The sequence below is a fragment of the Muntiacus reevesi genome, chromosome 1 (genome assembly GCF_963930625.1).
Source record: "Muntiacus reevesi chromosome 1, mMunRee1.1, whole genome shotgun sequence".
In the NCBI taxonomy this organism is placed as follows: Eukaryota; Metazoa; Chordata; class Mammalia; order Artiodactyla; family Cervidae; genus Muntiacus; species Muntiacus reevesi.
The window spans coordinates 82,231,217-82,251,035 of record NC_089249.1 but is presented as its reverse complement, the minus strand read 5'-3'; the positions used below and the strand labels follow the sequence as shown (position 1 = coordinate 82,251,035).

The window sequence follows — 19,819 nt, the reverse complement described above, 5'->3', positions numbered from 1 at the left end:
TTTTTTGCAGAAGCTGAATCAAAACTGAGTTTTCTGTATCTTATCAAAGTAGTAGTTTCATTATGTCTCAATCTTGTGATTGTCATTAGTATCTTAAAAAAAAAATTCTATAAAACCCTGAATTATTCATGATGATTGAAGAGCAATGTTGTGACCAGTACAAAAATAAGATTTATGGGGCTTTAGAATTTTTTTTCTTCATGAAAATTTCCCTTTTTAATTAAGCTTGACTTGGGATAATATGAAAAGCCTCTTTATGTTTTATGAACATACATCAACTGATGTGAGATAGAACATAGCTCTAAAGCATATTGAGTTGTAAGGAAACCATCTCAGAATTAAAAATCAGCTATGATGGGGACGACAGAGGATGAGATGGTTGGATGGCATCACCGACTCGATGGATATGAGTTTGAGTAAACTCCGGGAGTTGGTGATGGACAGGGAGGCCTGGTGTGCTATGATTCATGGGGTCTCAAAAAGTCATACACAACTGAGCGACTGAACTGAACTGAACTGAACTGATGATGATATCATCCATTGATTTCTTAAACCAGTATGTGTATATCAGGAAATAACAGGATGAGAGATACAGAGATTAATAGGCCATAGCCCTGTCCTTGAAGTGTTTACAGCATAATGAAGGTAAAGACAAAATATAAAGCAGTACAATACTATACTGATTTAACACTATGATGATAAACAGATACCTAGTAGGTGTTACGAGAGGGAGTTTTGATCATGCTTAAGGCAAAGATCAAAGTATATGTAGACTCTGAATTGAGTTTTGAAGGACCATTAGGCAGAGATGTGAGAAAATTATATTCTAAGCTAGAAAAAGCAAATCAAAGACACAGAGGTGTGAAAGGGATGGAATGATCAGGAAAGAGTAAGTATTAATAGTTCTGTGCCTAGAGATTGGTCAAGGGAGCAGAGTTTGGGAGTGGCAGGGGCTAAGAGTTGAAAAGCTGAGTTCTGAACAGAGCAGTGTTACATGGTGTGCAAGAGTGTGGACTATTTTGTGGTGTTCCAATAAAAGCTTTTAAATATAGGATTAATATGAGATTTTTTAAAAAGGTGATTGTTTGGAGTGTGGTACACGGACTTGAGAGAGAAGAAAATGCTGAAGAATCATATAGTAGTAGTAGTGTTAGTCGCTCAGTCATATCTGACTCTTTGTGACCCCACAGATTGTAGCCCACCAGGCTCCTCTGTCTCCAGGATTCTCCAGGCAAGAATACTGGAATGGATTGCCATTCCCTTCTCCAGAGGATCTTCCCGACCCAGTGATCAAATCTGTGTCTCCTGCATTGCAGGCGGATTCTTTACCGTCTAGTGACTTTCATTAGGCCAGGCAAGAGTCAATGAGGGCTAGAATTAGTGATAATGGAAGGTAGAAGGGGCTAGTTCAAGAAGGAATTTTACAGTAACCAGAGAATGTATAATCTGCTTCAGTTGAAACTCGTAGCAAACGGATAGTTGTGTGTTAAAAAAAAAATAGCCATGTCTGCTGTATTTTCAGTGGTTTGTTTTTTTCTGATTTATGATTCCCTACAGACTGGTTACCCACTTCAGCTTTCAATTCCTTATTTAGAGTGAGCACTGTTATAATTCGACTTTTTAAAGTAGTAATCATATTTGTAGAAAACTACTTATGAAAATAAAAAAAGAAATAAAGGTAAGCATCTTCATACCGAAATTGTGCAGATATCCCTGAAAGCAAAGATGCAGATATGGAACTAGCCTTTAAAATCTGGCACTCATTTATTTGTTTGTTACATATTCTCTTAGGGATTTCTTCGGTGGCAGAATGGAATAAGTAGTTGGACAAAACTCTGGAGAATATTGTTCTCTGTAGATTCTCCGCAGGGATCTTCAGCTAGCACCATGTCTTGTACATAATTGATCATAGAATATTTGTGCTGGAAATTCCTTTTTAGGCTACTTTTATTTTTCAAATTAAAAACCAGTGTCCAAGAGGTTAAGTGAATTGTCTAAAAGTTTTTGCAAATATACACCTTTTTTTTTTTTTAAGGTAGAAATAATAGGGAAAGCAGCCTAAGCTCTCTGTTGCCCTGGTCTGAGAAGAAAACAGTAGTGTTAACCAAAACTCTGAGGTCCCTAGGACATTGTGAGCTGGAACTAGTTCTGCTTGACAGAGCATTGAGCGGGGGAGGGGGCATGGCTGTTCAGTAACTGTATAACTGAGGTTAGTTAGTAAGTATTCTTACTTTGAAATATCTTGTGTTGTTTTATAGGAAGCAATGCAGAATCAGGTGAATGCTAATCCCGAGAGAGCCAACCCTGTGACTATGGCTACCCCATTCATCTTCACATCAGGAGAAGTTGTCAACTTCGCAAGCCTTGTTTCTTCAGCCAGCACCAAGACAACCTCAGGTGATGTTCTGATAATGTGACATTTATTTTAGACTTGAAATGAACCGAATTCAGGTTTTTTTTTAATAAGATGAATAGATACTCTGTCTGATATCCCCTCCTTTATTAAAATATTCCCCAAATGGGAGATTTATAATAGATTTTAAAGCTAATGCTTTATTCTTTCTGGAGGAAGGGAAGATCATACTTTAGGATTATACATAAATGCTTAACTGTGTTAAAAGTAAAATATTCTACAGATTAATCTGTTGAAGGGTTATGTCTGACCCCAAAATGAAAATATAAGGTGCTTTAATATGGTACTACTAAGGAAAATAGTTAAATATTTATAGTCTAAATCAGTAACAAATAAGAAAATAAACATAAATGGTTGTTGGATGCTGATATAAAAGAGGTAAGTATGGTTATTTGACTAAAGTTTGAGTCCTGATTTGTTCTTGAGAACATATAAACAACGTAGCAAAGAAAAGCACTTGATGTTGCTCTTTTGACATTTGTATGTGTTTGTTTTAATTTATTTATTTTTGGCTGCTCTGGGTCTTTGTTGCTCAGGCTTTTTCTAGTTGTGGCAAGTGGGGGCTACTCTTAGTCGGGTGCACAGGCTTCTCATTGTGCTGGTTTCTCTTGTTGAGGATCACAGGCTCTAGGTGTGTAGGCGTCAGTACTCACTGCATGTGGCTCAGTAGTCGCAGCTCATGGGCTCTAGAGCACCAGCTTAGTAGGCCTGGTTGCTCTGCAGCATGTGGGACCCTCCCGGATCCAGGATCAAACCCGCATCCCCTGCCTTGGCAGGCAGAGTCTTATCTACTGTACCACCAGTACACAGTACACAGTATTTATGTCTTAAATAAAAATAAAATATCGATCTAGAAAGGTGCAAATCTACTTTTGCCGTACAGCAGAGACTAGTACAGCATTGTAAATCAACTATAATAAATTTTTTTAAATAAAAAGGAGCAAAAAGGAGCAAATCTAGTTTATTTTCAACATCTTCTTGCAGATATTTGTTTTACAATGAGAGAAATTATGTCCTTGTTTAAATAAGTGTTCCTACTGACCTTTGGTTTCTTTTTCTGTTCCCGATTTTCATTTAAAAATTGCAACTGTATTCATAGTTGTTTGTAAAATATCAGAGGAAGATCTTGACTGATGTATTATTATTGAGAGGCAGTATAAACTAGAAAGAATACATATTATACAAAGGTTTTTGCATTCCAGAACTGCTTTCAAATACTGATTTATTAATTGACTAAGATACTTGACCTTAGAAATACTACTTACTTCCCTAAACCTTCTGTACTTATATATTAAATTAGAATATAATAATCTACTTCATGAGGTTGTGGTGAGACTGAGATTTTGCATTTCAGTACCCATTTTATAGCAGGGCTTCAGTAATAGCTAATGTTGAATGAAAATGTAACTTCTCAGTGGTTGACTCTCTCGTGTCCACAAGGGGGCAGTAGTGCCCTTCATTTTATAAGCTATCAACTGTCATTTAAAATTTCTATGCTTTAGTTTTCAGCTGCATGATTCAAAAAGTTTAGCTTAAATATATGTATATATGTAATCAGAATATTCATAGCCATTTGGGTTTGTTGTGGTTCAAGACACACTGATTAGAGCAAGTGTTTTTTTAATTCAAAAGTTTTTAGAAGCCAATAAAGTAATATGTTTACAACATGGGCTAGAATTAAGTCTTTAGTCTAACTACTGAAATTCTCCAGACTCTTACTGGAATGATAAGCAAAGTTGAAGCATAAAGATTCTTGGCCTTGGTTCCTGTGGACCTGTATCATGCTTGTCATGTTGCTTCTGGCAAACCTACTCCTTTTTTCTCTTCTGTATGTTGACAGCAGCAAATTGAAATTGCTGAACCGTCACATAATTAGAGCTGATCTCTCCAGTGTCATCCTACTCATGAAGCAGTTCTACCTAGTTGTTTCCCTTTAGGGGATTGGCCTATCAGTGCAGATAAAAGAAAGGAGAAAAGTTCTCAGTCAAATTCAGGTTGTGTTGTTGAACTGGCTTTAAGGATTTTCTTTTCCTGAATGGTGGAGAAGCCCTCTTATTTCCCATCATCCAACAATATTTTTAGGAATTAACTGAAAATGGGCTTCCCTGGTGGTCCAGTGGTTAAGAATCTGCCTTGCAATGCAAGCGACACCGGTTCAGGAAGATCCTACTTGCTGTGGAGCAGCTGAGCCTGTGCACCGTAACTACTGAACCAGTGCTTTAGAGCCCAGGAGTCACAGCTACTGAACCCAAACAGTGCAACTACTGAAGCCCACACACCTAGCGCCTATACTTGGAAACAAGAAAAACCACCACAGTAAGAAGCCTGTGCACTTCAACGAAGAGTAGCCCCCGCTTGCCGCAACTGGAGAAAAGCCCGAACATAACAACAAAGACCCACCACAGCCAAAAAGAAAATAAATATATAAATTTTTTTTTAAATAATTAACTGTAAGTATCCTAGGATTGTCATTTTGGTGGATATTTTTTTTTTTTTGTCTTTTTTTTTTTTTTTTAAATATTGTTTTATTAGTTGGAGGCCAATCACTTCACAACATTTCAGTGGGTTTTGTCATACATTGACATGAATCAGCCATATAGTTACACGTATTCCCCATCCCGATCCCCCCTCCCACCTCCCTCCCCTCCTGACTCCTCAGGGTCCTCCCAGTGCACCAGGCCCGAGCTCCTGACTCATGTATCCCACCTGGGCTGGTGGTCCGTTTCACCATAGATAATATACATGCTGTTCTTTCAAAACATCCCACCCTCACGTTCTCCCCCAGAGTTCAAAAGTCTGTTCTGTACTTCTGTGTCTCTTTTTCTGTTTTGCATATAGGGTTATCGCCACCATCTATCTAAATTCCGTATATATGTGTTAGTATACTGTAATGTTCTTTATCTTTCTGGCTTACTTCACTCTGTATAATGGGCTCCAGTTTCATCCATCTCATTAGAACTGATTCAAATGAATTCTTTTTAACGGCTGAGTAATATTCCATGGTGTATATGTACCACAGCTTCCTTATCCATTCATCTGCTGATGGGCATCTGGGTTGCTTCCATGTCCTGGCTATTATAAACAGTGCTACAATGAACATTGGGGTGCACGTGTCTCTTTCAGATCTGGATTCCTCAGTGTGTATGCCTAGAAGTGGTATTGCTGGGTCATATGGCAGTTCTATTTCCAGTTTTTTAAGAAATTGGTGGATATTTTTGATACCAAAATCCAAACTATAAAGATTGCTTTCAGTTTTCCATTTGTGACTAAAGATATCAGTTATCATCAGTGCCACCATCAAACTGCAGTGACTGGAGAAGGCAGACTAACTTAAATATTAATCAGGGCAAAACAGAGTTATGAAGATAAATTTTCTTTTTCTGTAGAATCGTAAGATGCACTCCAGAGTCAAGTACAAATTGCCTTATGTTGGTTCATAAAGAGTACAGGCTTTGGAATCTGACAATTAGGTTCTTACCTGGGCTCTTGACATTCACTAGCTGCATGACCCTGGGAAGATTACTTAATTTTTCTGAATCTTAGCAACTAAACCACCACCACCAGTTTTCACTGACTTGGTGAGACTGCCTAGCCAACCATAGCACATGCCCCTAAATCCTGATCTGAAGAGTTTATATAAGCCACATTCTGAGTAGGTAACAAATTGTCACTAACAATGCCATTTTCCTTCCAAAACAACAGCAGCCATGCACATTTCACTTTATTTGATGGGGGTCTTGTATTAAAATGAAACAATTAGCATTATTTAACAATAAAGTACTTTATTTTCCCAGAACTCTCTGGGATAAGTCTAAAGAGATCATTTGTGTCATCTCTTTTCAGTTTCAACTTTTCAATTTAGTATTCTGTCGGAATACTAAACCTAATTTTTCACAAATGTTCTTTCTTCATCTTGTTATTGAAGAGAAGTTGGGCGAGTCATTATGTTTGAATCAGAGGGAGAACAAATACCCTTAGGTTGGAATCATCATGTGCTAAAAAGTATATAATGCCTTTCTCATGAAGCAGTTCTACCCAAGTAGTCTTCTTTAGCTTGGTGGCCTACCTGATTTGTCCTATTTGAACTTGAAGTATAACAGCCTTGTTTGTGTGTTTGTCTGTGTGTGTTTTAACGGTGATAAAATAATAGCAGTGTATTTTTTATTGTTAGTGACTTACTGTCACATATATTCCAACCTCCATGAGGGATGTATCTAAAACTTGGCTTGTTCCTTGTTTGTTTCATTTGTGAGTTCTTATGTCAGCACTTGGTATGATAGTCTGAGTGATAAGAAAAACATGAACTAAGCAGGAAAATTAGAGTATAAGCTATAGCTAATCTTGCTCTTACAAGGTCATTAGATTGACACAAGCTCTTTCTAGAGGCCATACACTGTGTTTCACTAAGACCATTTGGTTCCTTGAGTATGAGAGAATTAAAATAAGGATATCATTATTTTCTCCACCCTTATCTTCACTCCCACAGTCATCATCCAAAAGCTTTGAAAGTATTTTACAGATAATTGACTTTTTTTAAGGTATATTATTGGGAAAACAAAAAGTAAGAGTACATTTAGGGCTTCCCTGGTGGTTCGGAGGTACAGAGTCTGCCTGCCAATGCAGGAGATACAGGTTTGTACATGGCACAGAGTAAGCCCATGACCCACAACTAATTGACCCTGTGCTCTCGAGCCTAGGAATTGTAGCTATGGAAGCCTTCATGCCCTAGAGCCCATGCTCCGCAACAAGAGAAGCCAATGCCCCACAACTAGAGAGTAGCCCCTGCTCCCTGAAACCAGAAAAAAAAACCTATGTAGCAATTAACACCAGCACAGCCAAAATAAATAATATTAACTAATTATTTTTTTAAAAAAAGAAGATAAGTGTATCAGTCCATTTCATCCAGGAGACAAAATTATGTGTGGTATAGTTTAATTATACATAGTTTTATTATACATATGTAATAAATACTTACATATATACAATAAATATATATTATAAATATATAATTTATAAACTTCAAAAGACTTGTTAGTAACAATGGATAACTATTAAGAGGTGAGAAGAACTCTAAAGAATATAGGAATAGCCAGTATGGGGAGCAGTCACTTCTATGTGATAAAACTTAATCTCCTGCCAGATGACAGGAAATATTTATAGGATTCAGCTTCAGTATCACAAGGCATGGCAAAGAAGGGTGGATTTGGAGCCAAGTGGCAATTAATTTGCAACTGATACAATAAGTTATCTCTGAAATTATATTGAAAGACTTGGGGAAATGCAGTTCATGTTATAAAAGTTGGATTTATGCAAAACTGTTGGGTAATACTTTCGGTTCATAAAATTAGGCATGCCTGTTGCCAGATCTAATCCACTTCTCTCTTGGAACTTAGCTGTAAGTATATCACATAGATAGAGGAAAAGGTTATGAACGAAGTTTTTTTAAATAGCATATCGTGACATAACTAAACTAAGTAATTGTTATTTTTTAGCATCAATTAATTGTACTATCCTTTAACATTCAAAATGTGAGACTTCAGGTTTTTACCTGTCCTTGCCCTTGAGGTCAGGCCTAGTCTTCTCACCTCTCTAGCTGGTGAACAGAAGAGGCGTGACTGACTGAAACCCAGGAGGGGCCTGTTCCCTCACCACTGCCTGGCTTGGGGTGAGGCATGCTCTGTATGTACTGCCTGCTGCCAAGACAGCTCTGTACCGCCAGCTTTGGGAGTCGTTGGAACTCTTGGTGTGTTAGCTGCTGATGCTCAGCCTTGACAGTGCCAAGAGAATGATCAGATGAAGAGAATGTAATGGCCCTATACCAAGCATATTATCTTAATTCACTTTAAAGGGAAAACTTTAAACCTTAAGAGTTTTAACACCATGATAATCGGTTTATAGAACTTTGTATTAGGAAGCAAGATTAAGGAAAAGCTGAGATTTTGATTTAATAAGCCATTTTAGTTCATCTCTATTTATTCTCTCCACTGGACTTCATGTGTCTTTTTTACCAAAATAGGTGACCCCCATGCCTCCTCAACAGTACACTTCTCAAATTCTACCACCTCAGTGCTGGCCACCCTTGCAGCTCTTGCTGAGGCATCAGCTCCCCTCTCCAACTCACACAGAGCCACAGGTAGGTAAGGGATATCTGCTGGGTGAATCACCATTTCTTCTTTTGTTTTCAACTCCCCAGCAGATTTAATTTCCATGAAATGTTAAAGAATTATGGTTAGAGACAAATAAGATAAAGGGATGTAGAGTCACTGAGCATCAGAACGAAAAATCACTAAGTGATACAATCAGTCAGCTGAATAATATCAGAGAATGAGTAAGTTACTCCTTTGTATTCTTGCAGCTTCAAGTTTGTTTGCACTGACTCGAGTTACATCAGATTGAAATGTTTAGTCTTATATAGCAGAGTTTTGGAAATACTCTATGTTGTGTTTTGACTGATACTATCATAGAATTATTCAAAATAGCAGCCTAGATATTTTGTATTAAAGCATCAAAATACATGGGACTGCTACCTCACTTGTTGTTACATCCTGTGTACCCCAGGTTGGCGTGCTTCATTTCACTGGAGATGTTATTTTGGCATTCCCAGTGGATTTGTGGAGATAAATCCTGTATAGTGCCCTTCTGATTTTAAAACAGAAATGTTTCAGGTCCCTTACCCAGAGCTAGTGACTTCCAGGGAAAAGGTTTAAGACTTCATATAGGTAGGAGGCAAATAGTTATAGATAGGGGTAAATAGTCATCTAGGAATCTTTCTGGAGCCCTCTGGCAATCTGCTCCATCATAAATGAAAGCAGATTGTTGATTGATTTCTTTCTGTCATAGACATTTGGATGCTGAGAACATTGCTCCAATTCTATTTTTCCAACTGGTAGCAATCATAAAGATCTCTACTCAGATGCATGTGAATGAGCAGCATGGCAGAGGAAAAAGGAACGTATTAAACTTGTGCCTGTTAATTCTTCTAATTTGCTCTTTGATGTTGGATAAATCATTTGACTTCTTCAGGTCTGCCTCCTCATCTCTGACATGGTAGTTGGATTAGATTATCTATCAGGGTCCTTTGAGCTCTAACATTTAACTGTTCTTTGCTTCTAAGAGGTGTGAGTGCTCTATTTCCATTGAACTGCCTGAACGCATCTCATATGGATAGTCCCTACCCCTAATGCAAACTTCTCCTTGTGACTCTTTAGATACAGAAATTTCATAGTAGTAGGAACTGTTTCCCCTAATAGTTACTGGGGATATTGACTAACCAAAGCGAAAATCTTTATTCAACATGATACATGTAAAGTTCTTATTAATAGAAAGATACCTGGCCCATAGTAAATAGTGTTCGTTGCTATTAATGTTATTGTTGATCAGTCAGATGGGAGAAGCCACCTGTTTTTGTCTATCAAACTTCTTCAGTGTTTTGACTTCTTGACATGTTATTTTGTTAGTTCTCTATTAAATGCCTTTATTTCTTATAGAAATAGGTCTACTCTAATTTATAGTTATATTTCTAGGCTTTATAGATTTATTTAGACTTTCAAGATACTTCCTGAAAAGGAGTCCTAAGGTCAAGTATGTTGGGGAAATTCAGCATATCTTATTTTCTATTAGAGAGTCACGATGCTTATTTGTCTATTAGGGTCTCTGATATTTATTACAAAATAAAAACAAAAATTTAAGCATATTTAAACCAACATTTTGAAAATGTATTTGTACATAGAACCCGTCTTTCTAATGCATTTCAAGCTTTTCTATTCCTGATATTATCAATTTCAAGGAGGCTGAAATTACTCTACTCCTATCTTTTTAAGTTGTAATTTTATATTTACTTTTGTCATCTCTAGCTAATTCAGAAGAAATCATAGAGGGAAATTCTGTTGATTCATCAATCCAGCAAGTGGTGGGGAGTGGAGGCCAGAGGGTCATCACCATAGTGACCGATGGAGTCCCTCTGAGTAATATCCAAACTGCAATCCCTGCTGGAGGCATTGGCCAGCCGTTTATTGTGACTATGCAAGATGGACAGCAAGGTGAGTTGTCCATGTGGACAGTTGCTTATTAAAAGATATTTTAGACGCTCAACACACCTCTAAAAATGAAGCATTAGGGTAAGGTAGGGGGAAATGGGAGAATGCCAGATCCCAGATGGGGCAAAGAAGCTCTGAAAAAGATACTACACTTGATCTTAGCCAAAAGGCCGAGAAGCGATGAAGCTCTGAAAAAGAAAAAAAAAACCCCAAAACCGGTCAGATTCTCCTAATATATACATAAAATATGTGAGTAAAACCAATAACCTAATAGAAAAAAGAGCAAGTATTGCAAACTAGTAGTTCACAGAAAATACTGATGGTTCTTAAAAAAAGGAAAATTTATTTCATTTATGGCAAGAGAAATATAAATACTGCACTGATATACCATTAAACCACCATGCTATCAAGGGAATGGGGAAACAGGCACTTATAAATCACTGGTAAGAGTGTGAATGCATCCTCTGAAGAGCAAATTATCAATATGTATCAGTATTGAAGCTGCACATACCTTCTGGTTAATAAGTTATTTTTCTATGAATTTATATTCACACACACAGAAATGACCTATATACTAAGTTATTTGTTACAGCATTATTTGTAATCATCATATTAAAAAGAACCTAAGTATAAGTCATTAAGGAACTGGATAAATAAATTATGGTATACCCTACTCATGCAATGGAATACTATGCAGCTATTAAAAAAAATGAGGAGGATTCTTACATACCAGTATGGTCTGATCTCCAAAATACCTTAAGTGACAAGAGCAAGATGCAGGCAGTGTGTAGAGTATGCTACATTGTATTTTTTAAAGGGATAAATTTATATGTATATTTGTTAATATATTTGTAGACTTAGACTATCTCTGGAAGAACATTCAGAAATAACATTTAACATTGGTTCCCTTCTGGCAGGGCACCTTGGCAGCTGAGAAGCTTTTCAATGTATATGCTTTTATAGCTTTTAATCTATGAACCATCTGAATGTATTAGTTATTAAAAAGTACTTAAGTGAAATTTTTTTGAAAAAAAGAGAAACTAACATTACAATTTCATTCCTCAGAAATACTAGAAGTTGAAAAAGGAGGGTTGGTACCATTGCCTTTTGTGTCATCAGCAATTTGAGTTGGCCTAAATAATTATGAGGATTTTATCATTTTTAAATTATTTGAATTGATGGATATTTGCAGTATGGGAAGAAAGAGTAGGAATTAAACCTTTATAATCCAAGTTATAAGTTCTTGGAATTTTATTTGGAAATATACTACTGATGTTTTTGTGGACATTATCATTTAAAGTTTGGGAGAGCTCACAGAGTAGGTGAGAGGCTACTTGTAATGGAATTAAGTAAATGAGAATGGAGTTTTTGGGGTTTTTGTTTTTTTAAGATTGGAATTGTTTTAAGGGAAAAAAGTAAAAATTTAAGGTCCTCCAGCTTGCGGGATCTTAGTTCCCTGACCAGGGATTGAACCCGTGCCTCTTGCATTGGGAGCATAGAGTTTTAACCACCAGACCACTGGGGAAAGTCCTAGAGGGAAAAAAAATTTTCGAAGTTTTGCCTGGATAAACTGCACTACTTCTTTACAGATGCATTTAACCAGGCTCAAAGAAGGAAAGCCAAAATTTTGTGGATTAACTGTAAGAAATTTTAAATTCCAGACAAAACTTCAGTTTCCACTTAGCAGATATCTAAGCTGCTTTCTACTGCTATCAGTTGATGCTATCAATTTTTGCTTTAAACAAAAATCATAATGGATCCTAAAACCTAAATATAATTTTAACTTTTTATTTTGAGATAATTGTACATGTAATTGTACATGATAATTCATGTACAGTTGTAAGAAATAATATAGAAAGATCCCATATATCTATCACTCAGTTTCCCAAAGTGATAACATTGTACAAATATTTTGTACTATTTTTTGCATGTGTGCTAAGTCACTTCAGTCGTAATTCAACTCTTTGTGACTCCACAGACTGTAGCCCACCATGCTCCTCTGTCCATGGGATTCTCCAGGCAAGAATGCTGGTGTGGGTTGCCATTCCCTTCTCCAGGGGATCTTCCGTATCCAGGGATTGAACCCGTGTCATTTAGGTCTGCTGCGTTGGCAGGCATGTTCTTTACCACTAGTGCCACTTGGGAATCCTATTGTACTATTTTGTATAATATACAAATAGTGCAATATTACAGACAGGAAATTTATCTTGGTACAATCCACCAACCTTATTGAGATTTTTTACAGTTTTCTCTGCCTTCATTTGCGTTTGTGTTCTGTGCAGTTTACTGTATGAGCACCAGCACAGTTGAGATAGAAAGCGATTCCATCACGGGGACTCCTTGTGCTACTCTATATGTACCACCACTTCTCTTCCCACCCCGTTCCTAACCATTGGCGACCACTAATTCATCTGTTCTCTATCATTGTGCTTTTGTCATTTCAAGAATGTTACAGAAATGGAATCATATAGTATATAGCTTTTTGCAATAGGGTTTTTTTTTCTCAGCATAATTCCCTTATGGTCTATCCAAGTTGATGTTTGTATCAGTAGTTCATTTCTTTTTATTGCTGAGTAGTATTCCATGGTATGGATGTTCCATAGTTTATTTAATCACTTAACTACTTAAGTTGTCTACAGCTTTTGGCTATATATGATTAAAGCTGTTATGACTCATCATGTACAGGCTTTATAGGAACATAAATTTTCAGTTTTCTGGGGTAAATGTCCAAAAGTACAATTTCTGGGTCATATGGTAGATACATGTTCAGTTTTGTAAAAAAAAAATTTTTTCTATAGTGACTATACCATTTTACATTTTCACCAGCAATTTATGAATAATCCAGTTTCTCCACATTCTTGCCAGAATTGGGTGTTGGGTGTTATCACTATTTTTTAAATTTTAGCCGTTCTGATAGGTGTGCAGTACATCTTATGTGTTGTGTGCATATGTGTTGACCCTTTTCTCACTTATCTATGAGAAGAGAAATAGTTAAATTAGACATAGCTGATGGTAAACTGCTTTCATGAAAGTTTTCTTATTTAAGACATTAGACCTACTTTACAGGACCACTGCTCTAACCCCTGAGCTATGGAGCCAACTGCTAGACCTACTTTAGAGAAGTTATTCCTGCAGAATTGTAAGCTGAGTGGTCACAGCATCTTTTATATAAAAGTTTCAGACTTGGGTCTTAACTGCATGGCTTCCAAGCCTACAAATCATTGCCCTTCCTTTCTGAAGTCGTCTTTATTTTTCTGTTTTTAAAAAAATGTGTATTTGGCTCTGGGTCTCAGTTATGGCACCTAAGGTCTTCATTACATCATGCAAGATATTTAGTTGTGGTGCACGATCTCTCTAGTTGTAGCATGCAGGCTTAGTGATTGCGACATGCAGGCTCCAGAGCACACAGGCTTCAGTAGCTGCCACATGTGGGCTTAGTTTCTCCAGGTCATGTGGGATCTTAGTGTCCTAAGGAGAGCTCAAACCTGCATCCCCTGCATTGCAAGAAGGATTCTTAACCACCAGGGAAGTCCATCTGAAGTCTTCTTAGTGCCTCTAATCCTTTCGGTTTCTCTCTACAAAGCCATGCCTTACCTGTTGATTCTAAAATCTGAAGAGATATGATTCTAAAATCCGAAGATATCAGAGAATATGTTTTAGTTTGCTTTCTGATTCAAAGTAAGCAAAATCTCTTCGTTTTACTATGTATTCATCACCTCCAATTGGTGTCCTTTGGCTTATAGTTCTAACTGTACCTGCTGGTCAGGTTGCAGAGGAGACTGTCATTGAGGAAGAGGCAGAAGAAGCAGAGAAATTGCCACTGACTAAGAAACCAAGGATAGAAGAGATGACAAACAGTGTGGAAGAAAGCAAGGTAATGTTTTTAGCAGTGGTGGAGAGAAGGCAAAGACTCAAAAGCCAGACTTCTCAAGACCTGAACCCTTCTCTTTTTGTCTGCTCTTAGAAGTCCTTACCTGTGTGGTTTACTTTTACAGGAAGGCACTGAAAGAGAGCTCCTTCAGCAGCAACTCCAGGAGGCAAATCGGAGAGCCCAGGAATACCGACACCAGCTCCTAAAGAAAGAGCAGGAGGCAGAACAGTACCGCCTCAAACTAGAGGCCATGGCCCGACAACAGCCCAATGGAGTTGATTTTGCAATGGTTGAAGAGGTGGCTGAGGTAGATGCTGTAGTAGTCACAGAGGGGGAGATGGAAGAGAGAGAGACAGAAGTGACTGGGGCAGTAGGGACCACAGAGCCTCATACTGGAGTTTCCATGGAAACTGTTTCAACTTAATGTGCAAAGGCCACAACTTGTACTGTGTCCATCTTTTTCCTCTTTAAAAAAAAATACAGAGGACAAACATTGTGTAAAAATTAAGAATGTCCTAAAGAAGAAAATTATAGCAGGGTACAATGCTGTAGGCTACAAATTGGGCTCAGGAAAGCTCTCTATGCAACTGGAAACTTCAAAGCCAAATTTAAGGAACACGTCTTCTGAAGGTCCAAAATAATAAGGACCAGATTTCTCAGCTCACATCATTGCTTGAAGCATAGTGGTAAAAGAAAGGTGGATGTTATGGACTGATTGTTTTTTGAATAACTGACTTTCTATCAGAAGATTTTGAAATAATATTTCTAATATGGACATACCCAGAGCCTTTAATAGTTGTACCATCTAGTGACCTGAAACTTTGCCTTAGATTTATGATGTGTACCCATTAGGGAAGAAACCTAATTGGGAGGAGGGATTAGATGTAAGCTTTGGGGAAGACAAATATATTCTGCTTCCAAAGGAACAGGCAGGCACTCCCCACTATCCTGAGTTAATTTCACTGAGAAGAAATCACCTAAGTAAATTTGCATCCATTGTGTGTCCATAGCCCAGATGCCAGTTTAAGAAACTAAAATAAAATTTTTAAAAACTGGAAAAGAAAGAAAACTTGTTGATGTGGGAGAAGTGTATGTAGACCCCAAATCCTCCAGCTGCACCTCTGCGATGCTGGAAAGTGACCACAATAGAGGCTCCTGGGGTTAGGAAACAGTCTGGTCTCAAGATACCAACTTTCCTCTGGCTAGATTTTATGAAATTGCAATGAGGAGGGTAGTCTGTTGTCAGAACAACTTGCTTCCAAACATTTATTTATGTAATATCAAGCTTTAATATGAACTTTTTAACTTTATAAAATTTTGTTGAGTTTGCTAAGTGTGCCTTTCTGTGGAACTTATATGGTATCCACTCATATGCAAGAAAAGACAGGAGGAGAGATGAAGGCTGAGGATGTTGTATTTTTAATCCATCTGATTTGGGCTGAGTACACTGTTATTTTCTTAAGGTCAGGTCTTGTATGGAGCTTTTGTGCTTTATAGGTGCTCAGTGTTGGCAGAGGGGATAAGGACAACCAGTGCCATAACGTAAGGAACCAAAAATTCTGGCCAGATCTTTGTCACCTTACTCTCTTCTCTCCCACCATGCCTGCTACTTTTGCCTAGACACTTTAGAAAGTGTTTCATTGCTGGGATTTCTTGGAGGTTTTTTTTTTTTTTTTTTTTTTTTTAAAGAATGGGAATATGGGTGGAGAGAGAGAGAGGTTGTGGAAAGGTCATCATCCTGGACTTGCTTTGTTATGAATTAGAAGCAACCAGAGGGAGATGTGAAGGACAGGGAAGCCTGGTGTGCTGTAGTCCACAGGGTTGCAAAGAGTCGGACACAACTGAGCAGACTGAACAAGAGGGAGATGTGCCAAGTAAAGAGTTGAATGACTGTTTAGAATAGGGTTTTCTTAATTAGCGATCATGGGGAAAACATGTATTTTTAATTTGGAGTAAAATGTGACAGTTAACAGGGTTCTATTTACTTTGATTAGTGAAGTAATTTGCTGCAGTTTTCCAGAGGTGCAGAATCATTTAGAGCTCAAAATAGACTGTAAACATAACTCCCCAAACCAAATTTAACAAAAGTGAAAAGAAAAGTGAAAGTGAAGTCACTCAGTTGTGTCTGACTCTTTGCGACCAACTGTAGCCTACCAGGCTTCTCCATCCATGGGATCCTCCAGGCAAGAATACTGGAGTGAGTTGCCATTTCCTTCTCCAGGGGATCTTCCCGACCCAGGGATCCAACTCGGGTCTTCTGCATTGCAGACACTTTACCCTCTGAGCCACCAAGGAAGCCCCAAAAGAATTGTCTGTTAGAGGCTTATAGACAAAAATATCAGTTTTGAAATGAATCTTGGCTCTGGGCCACCTTAGCTAGGTTTTCTCCATGGACCAAGTACTGAGCACTTTCCAGATGATCAGAGATTAGTCTGCACCATTGGGGATGGTGGAGAAATTCAGTAGAACAGCCTAGGTATGGGTGAGTGTAAAATGGTGGTATCTGCTGTCAAATCGTCCTGTTTCTATTTGCAATGTTTTTCCTTTCTCTGAGTCCCTTTGTGAATCAGGTGCTAACAGTAAGCTGCTATTGTGTTCCATTTCAGAGCTTTAGCTTAACTATAGAGAGACCAAGTGTTATTTTAGATGTGTTTTGTGTGTTTTCTTGGTGTATATATTGACTTTAGTTCCTTGTTTTTTGGTTTGTTTGGTTTCTTTTCTTTCCTGTTAAGGGGGTGGAGGTTAACTCTGCAGAAAATATCTAGATCCAACCAGCTTACTCTCTAAGGTAGCTTTCAGCTACCTTAGTGCTGATTCCATCCAGCACTCCCTTCTGAGTATACAGAGCCCCTGCTGTTTGAAGGAACTGTTTAGAGGTTCTTATTCTTTTTCTGTAAAAGCCTATCATTCCCACCCAGAAAAATATCTAATATACCCCAAGTCATTTTTGATGATGGGGTCTCTGAGATAGGGAGTTTAAGGAGGGGTTGGTTAGGGAGAGAGAGAAGGGCAGTGTTTGGAAAGGGGTGGGTACTAAAAGAGCATTTGTTTTTATTTACCTGGAATAGACCATTTCGCATTTCAGAGAAGGGAAATAGGATTTGATCTCTAGTGGTATTGCCATAGAGAGTATGGTAGGTCAGGATCCCTTGAAGTAGTTAATATTATTAACGACATTATTGGCAGTACCATTATATGATTTTGCTTATTTTTCTGGGTCAACCTTGGAAGTTGGGAAAATGTTGCTAGGTCTTCTGGGCTTGGGGAATGCAACTGGTCTATTGGCAAGGTTGGATTACAGAGCCTCAAATAACAGACAGGTGGTTCAGAGGTGGTACTTGAGCAGGAAAAACCTGAAACCTAGGATGACTGCTTATTTTAAAATAAAGCTGCTTTAATAGTATCAGTATTAATATAGAAATTTTAGACCCTACATTTACATTATGGTTTTAAGCTTCCCCCTAAATAAGAGAAAGAAATAAATCTTAGTATTTCTGTTCTTGTTCCCGGCTTCAGGGAAATTACTTACAAATACATAGATGGACATTCCCTTCCTATCACTACCTCTGTGGGATCTCTTAATTATAATGCCATAGTTGAGGTCTCTTACTTGAAATATGAGAGAACTTGGCTTTAGGTTTTCTGTATTTTGAACTCAGCACCTTAAAAGATTTTCTTTTTTCTCTGTCATATCTGTTTCATTATTTTTGACTTTGCCTTGCCCTCTTTTTCAGCCTTAGCATTGCTTTATTAAGATTTTTGTGTCTGCTCAGCAATACTAGAAATCTGTGGCATATGAAATGACTTTCCTTTCTTTCTTTATATTGCTGTAAAAGAAATGAATTTACCAGAAAGCTCTCCAGTTGAAGTTAGGTATTTTGTGACCAGTGCATTTTTTTTAACACCCCTTTGCTGCATGTATATTATTGTGTATATTTATAAATACATATGAATTTCCCCACTTTTCTCTTTGTTTTGAGGTCCAATTCTAAAAGTACCTGGTAAAAGCTGGAAATATTTTTTAATTCATCAAACACTTTAGAGAGGGTTTCTTTCAATTCATTAAAGGGACTGAGGAAGAAAAAGCATTACTTTGGCCCTTTTCTGAGAGGCACACTCAACAGGCAGTAATGAGAAACCTGAGGAGTAAGGCCCTAGGGAGAGCCAGTACCTAGCTTTGCAGAGATTTCTTTAGCATATAGTGTGATGACATCATGTAAACTGAAAGCTTCAGAGCAGAGTCGGGGGTAGAACTGGAGCTGCCTTTCCACAGAGCAAGCCTCCTTTCCACTCCTGTGGCAGCTGTTTTGACTGACATTTGCATAATTTCTTATACTTCTGAATAGGAAAGAAACTCTAGATAAAGGTCCATGGCAGAAGCAGCAGACATTCTATACATCTGCTTTTCCAGTTTAGACACCTCATCCTTTTAAGAAAAGATCATTTTGAGAAATTTCTGTGACTCTGTCCTAACAAACAACATCATGGATCCCCAGAACTAGAAATCTTGAGGAATATAGAGGACTATTCCCAGAAGTTTAATCCTAAATGGCAATTAGTCTTTGTCCAGATTATTGGAGAATGGATATTCTCTGCTCCATGTGTAGACATCTCTGTATGGCCAGAAAAGGAACTATGTGCTGCTCTAAGCTCTTATCTGTTTCCATTTTATGTTTTCCCCTTCTGAGTTAGTATTCTATTTCCTGTGCCAACATATTTACCAAGAGACAGGAGCAAGAAGGATGTGAATTCAATTTAAGTAGCTTTGAACCTCTGGTACTGCCTTTTTTTTTTTTTTAAGCCTCTTTAAGATTAGGAGGTGGAGTGATATCCCAAGATTGTACTACAGAGCAGTATGGCTTGTTAATGGCAGGAAATTGTGATTCCCTGTCTCTCTCTCCTCCCCTTCCCCTCTAACTACTTCTGCTTTTGTGACCCCATTGTTCTTATCTCATTGAGTCTTTCCCAGGCACTGGAACTTAATTAGTAGGTCATTTCTAATCTATGGGCCTTGTCTTTCCTCTTTCTATTCCCTGCCTTCCCCACCACATATTTTCTGTTTATTAAGTGGTTTATTCTTAATTCTTTGAATTAATCTAGATCATACTCTATATCCTGTGCTTCCTCATTGGTTTCAGGCATCTTGTTTTATCAGCAGTAATAATAACAGCTCCCTTCTCTGGCTTTGCCCTGTGTACTGTCCTTCTGCCAAGGCCACTTGTGTTAGGCCAGAGAAAGGGTAGATGGGGTGCTTAGCTTCTCAAAACAGCTTCAGTTTTACAAGTTGTCTGACAGCTTTATGTACAGTACATTTTAGGAAAACAAATCTACTTCTCTTATTTAGGATTTTAATAAAATAGGGTTTGAATCTGATTAACAAGTTCATGTGTGTGTGTGAGCATTTATGTGTATGTACACCTATACAAATCTATATTATATATACAATTTTTGTACTATCATTTAAAATAAAAAGATATTTCTTAATAAAATGTCAAAGTC

The 19,819-nt window shown here is 37.7% G+C and overlaps 1 protein-coding gene and 1 pseudogene across 2 annotated transcripts in view; one reads left to right on the top strand and one right to left on the bottom strand.

Annotated features, from left to right (window-relative positions):
* The window catches only part of GABPB2 (GA binding protein transcription factor subunit beta 2), a 27,678-nt gene extending 7,859 nt beyond the window's left edge, over window positions 1-19,819 (top strand). The window contains exons 5-9 of one of the 2 annotated variants that reach the window (XM_065904541.1): window positions 2,259-2,397; window positions 8,430-8,546; window positions 10,267-10,452; window positions 14,193-14,323; window positions 14,445-19,819. In XM_065904541.1, coding sequence (XP_065760613.1) covers window positions 2,259-2,397; window positions 8,430-8,546; window positions 10,267-10,452; window positions 14,193-14,323; window positions 14,445-14,744 — 873 coding nt within the window. In that variant the 3' untranslated portion in view covers window positions 14,745-19,819. The remainder of the gene's footprint in view (window positions 1-2,258; window positions 2,398-8,429; window positions 8,547-10,266; window positions 10,453-14,192; window positions 14,324-14,444) is intronic. The other variant, XM_065904551.1, reaches the window with a different exon arrangement.
* LOC136156542 (U2 spliceosomal RNA) lies at window positions 10,426-10,631 on the bottom strand (annotated as a pseudogene).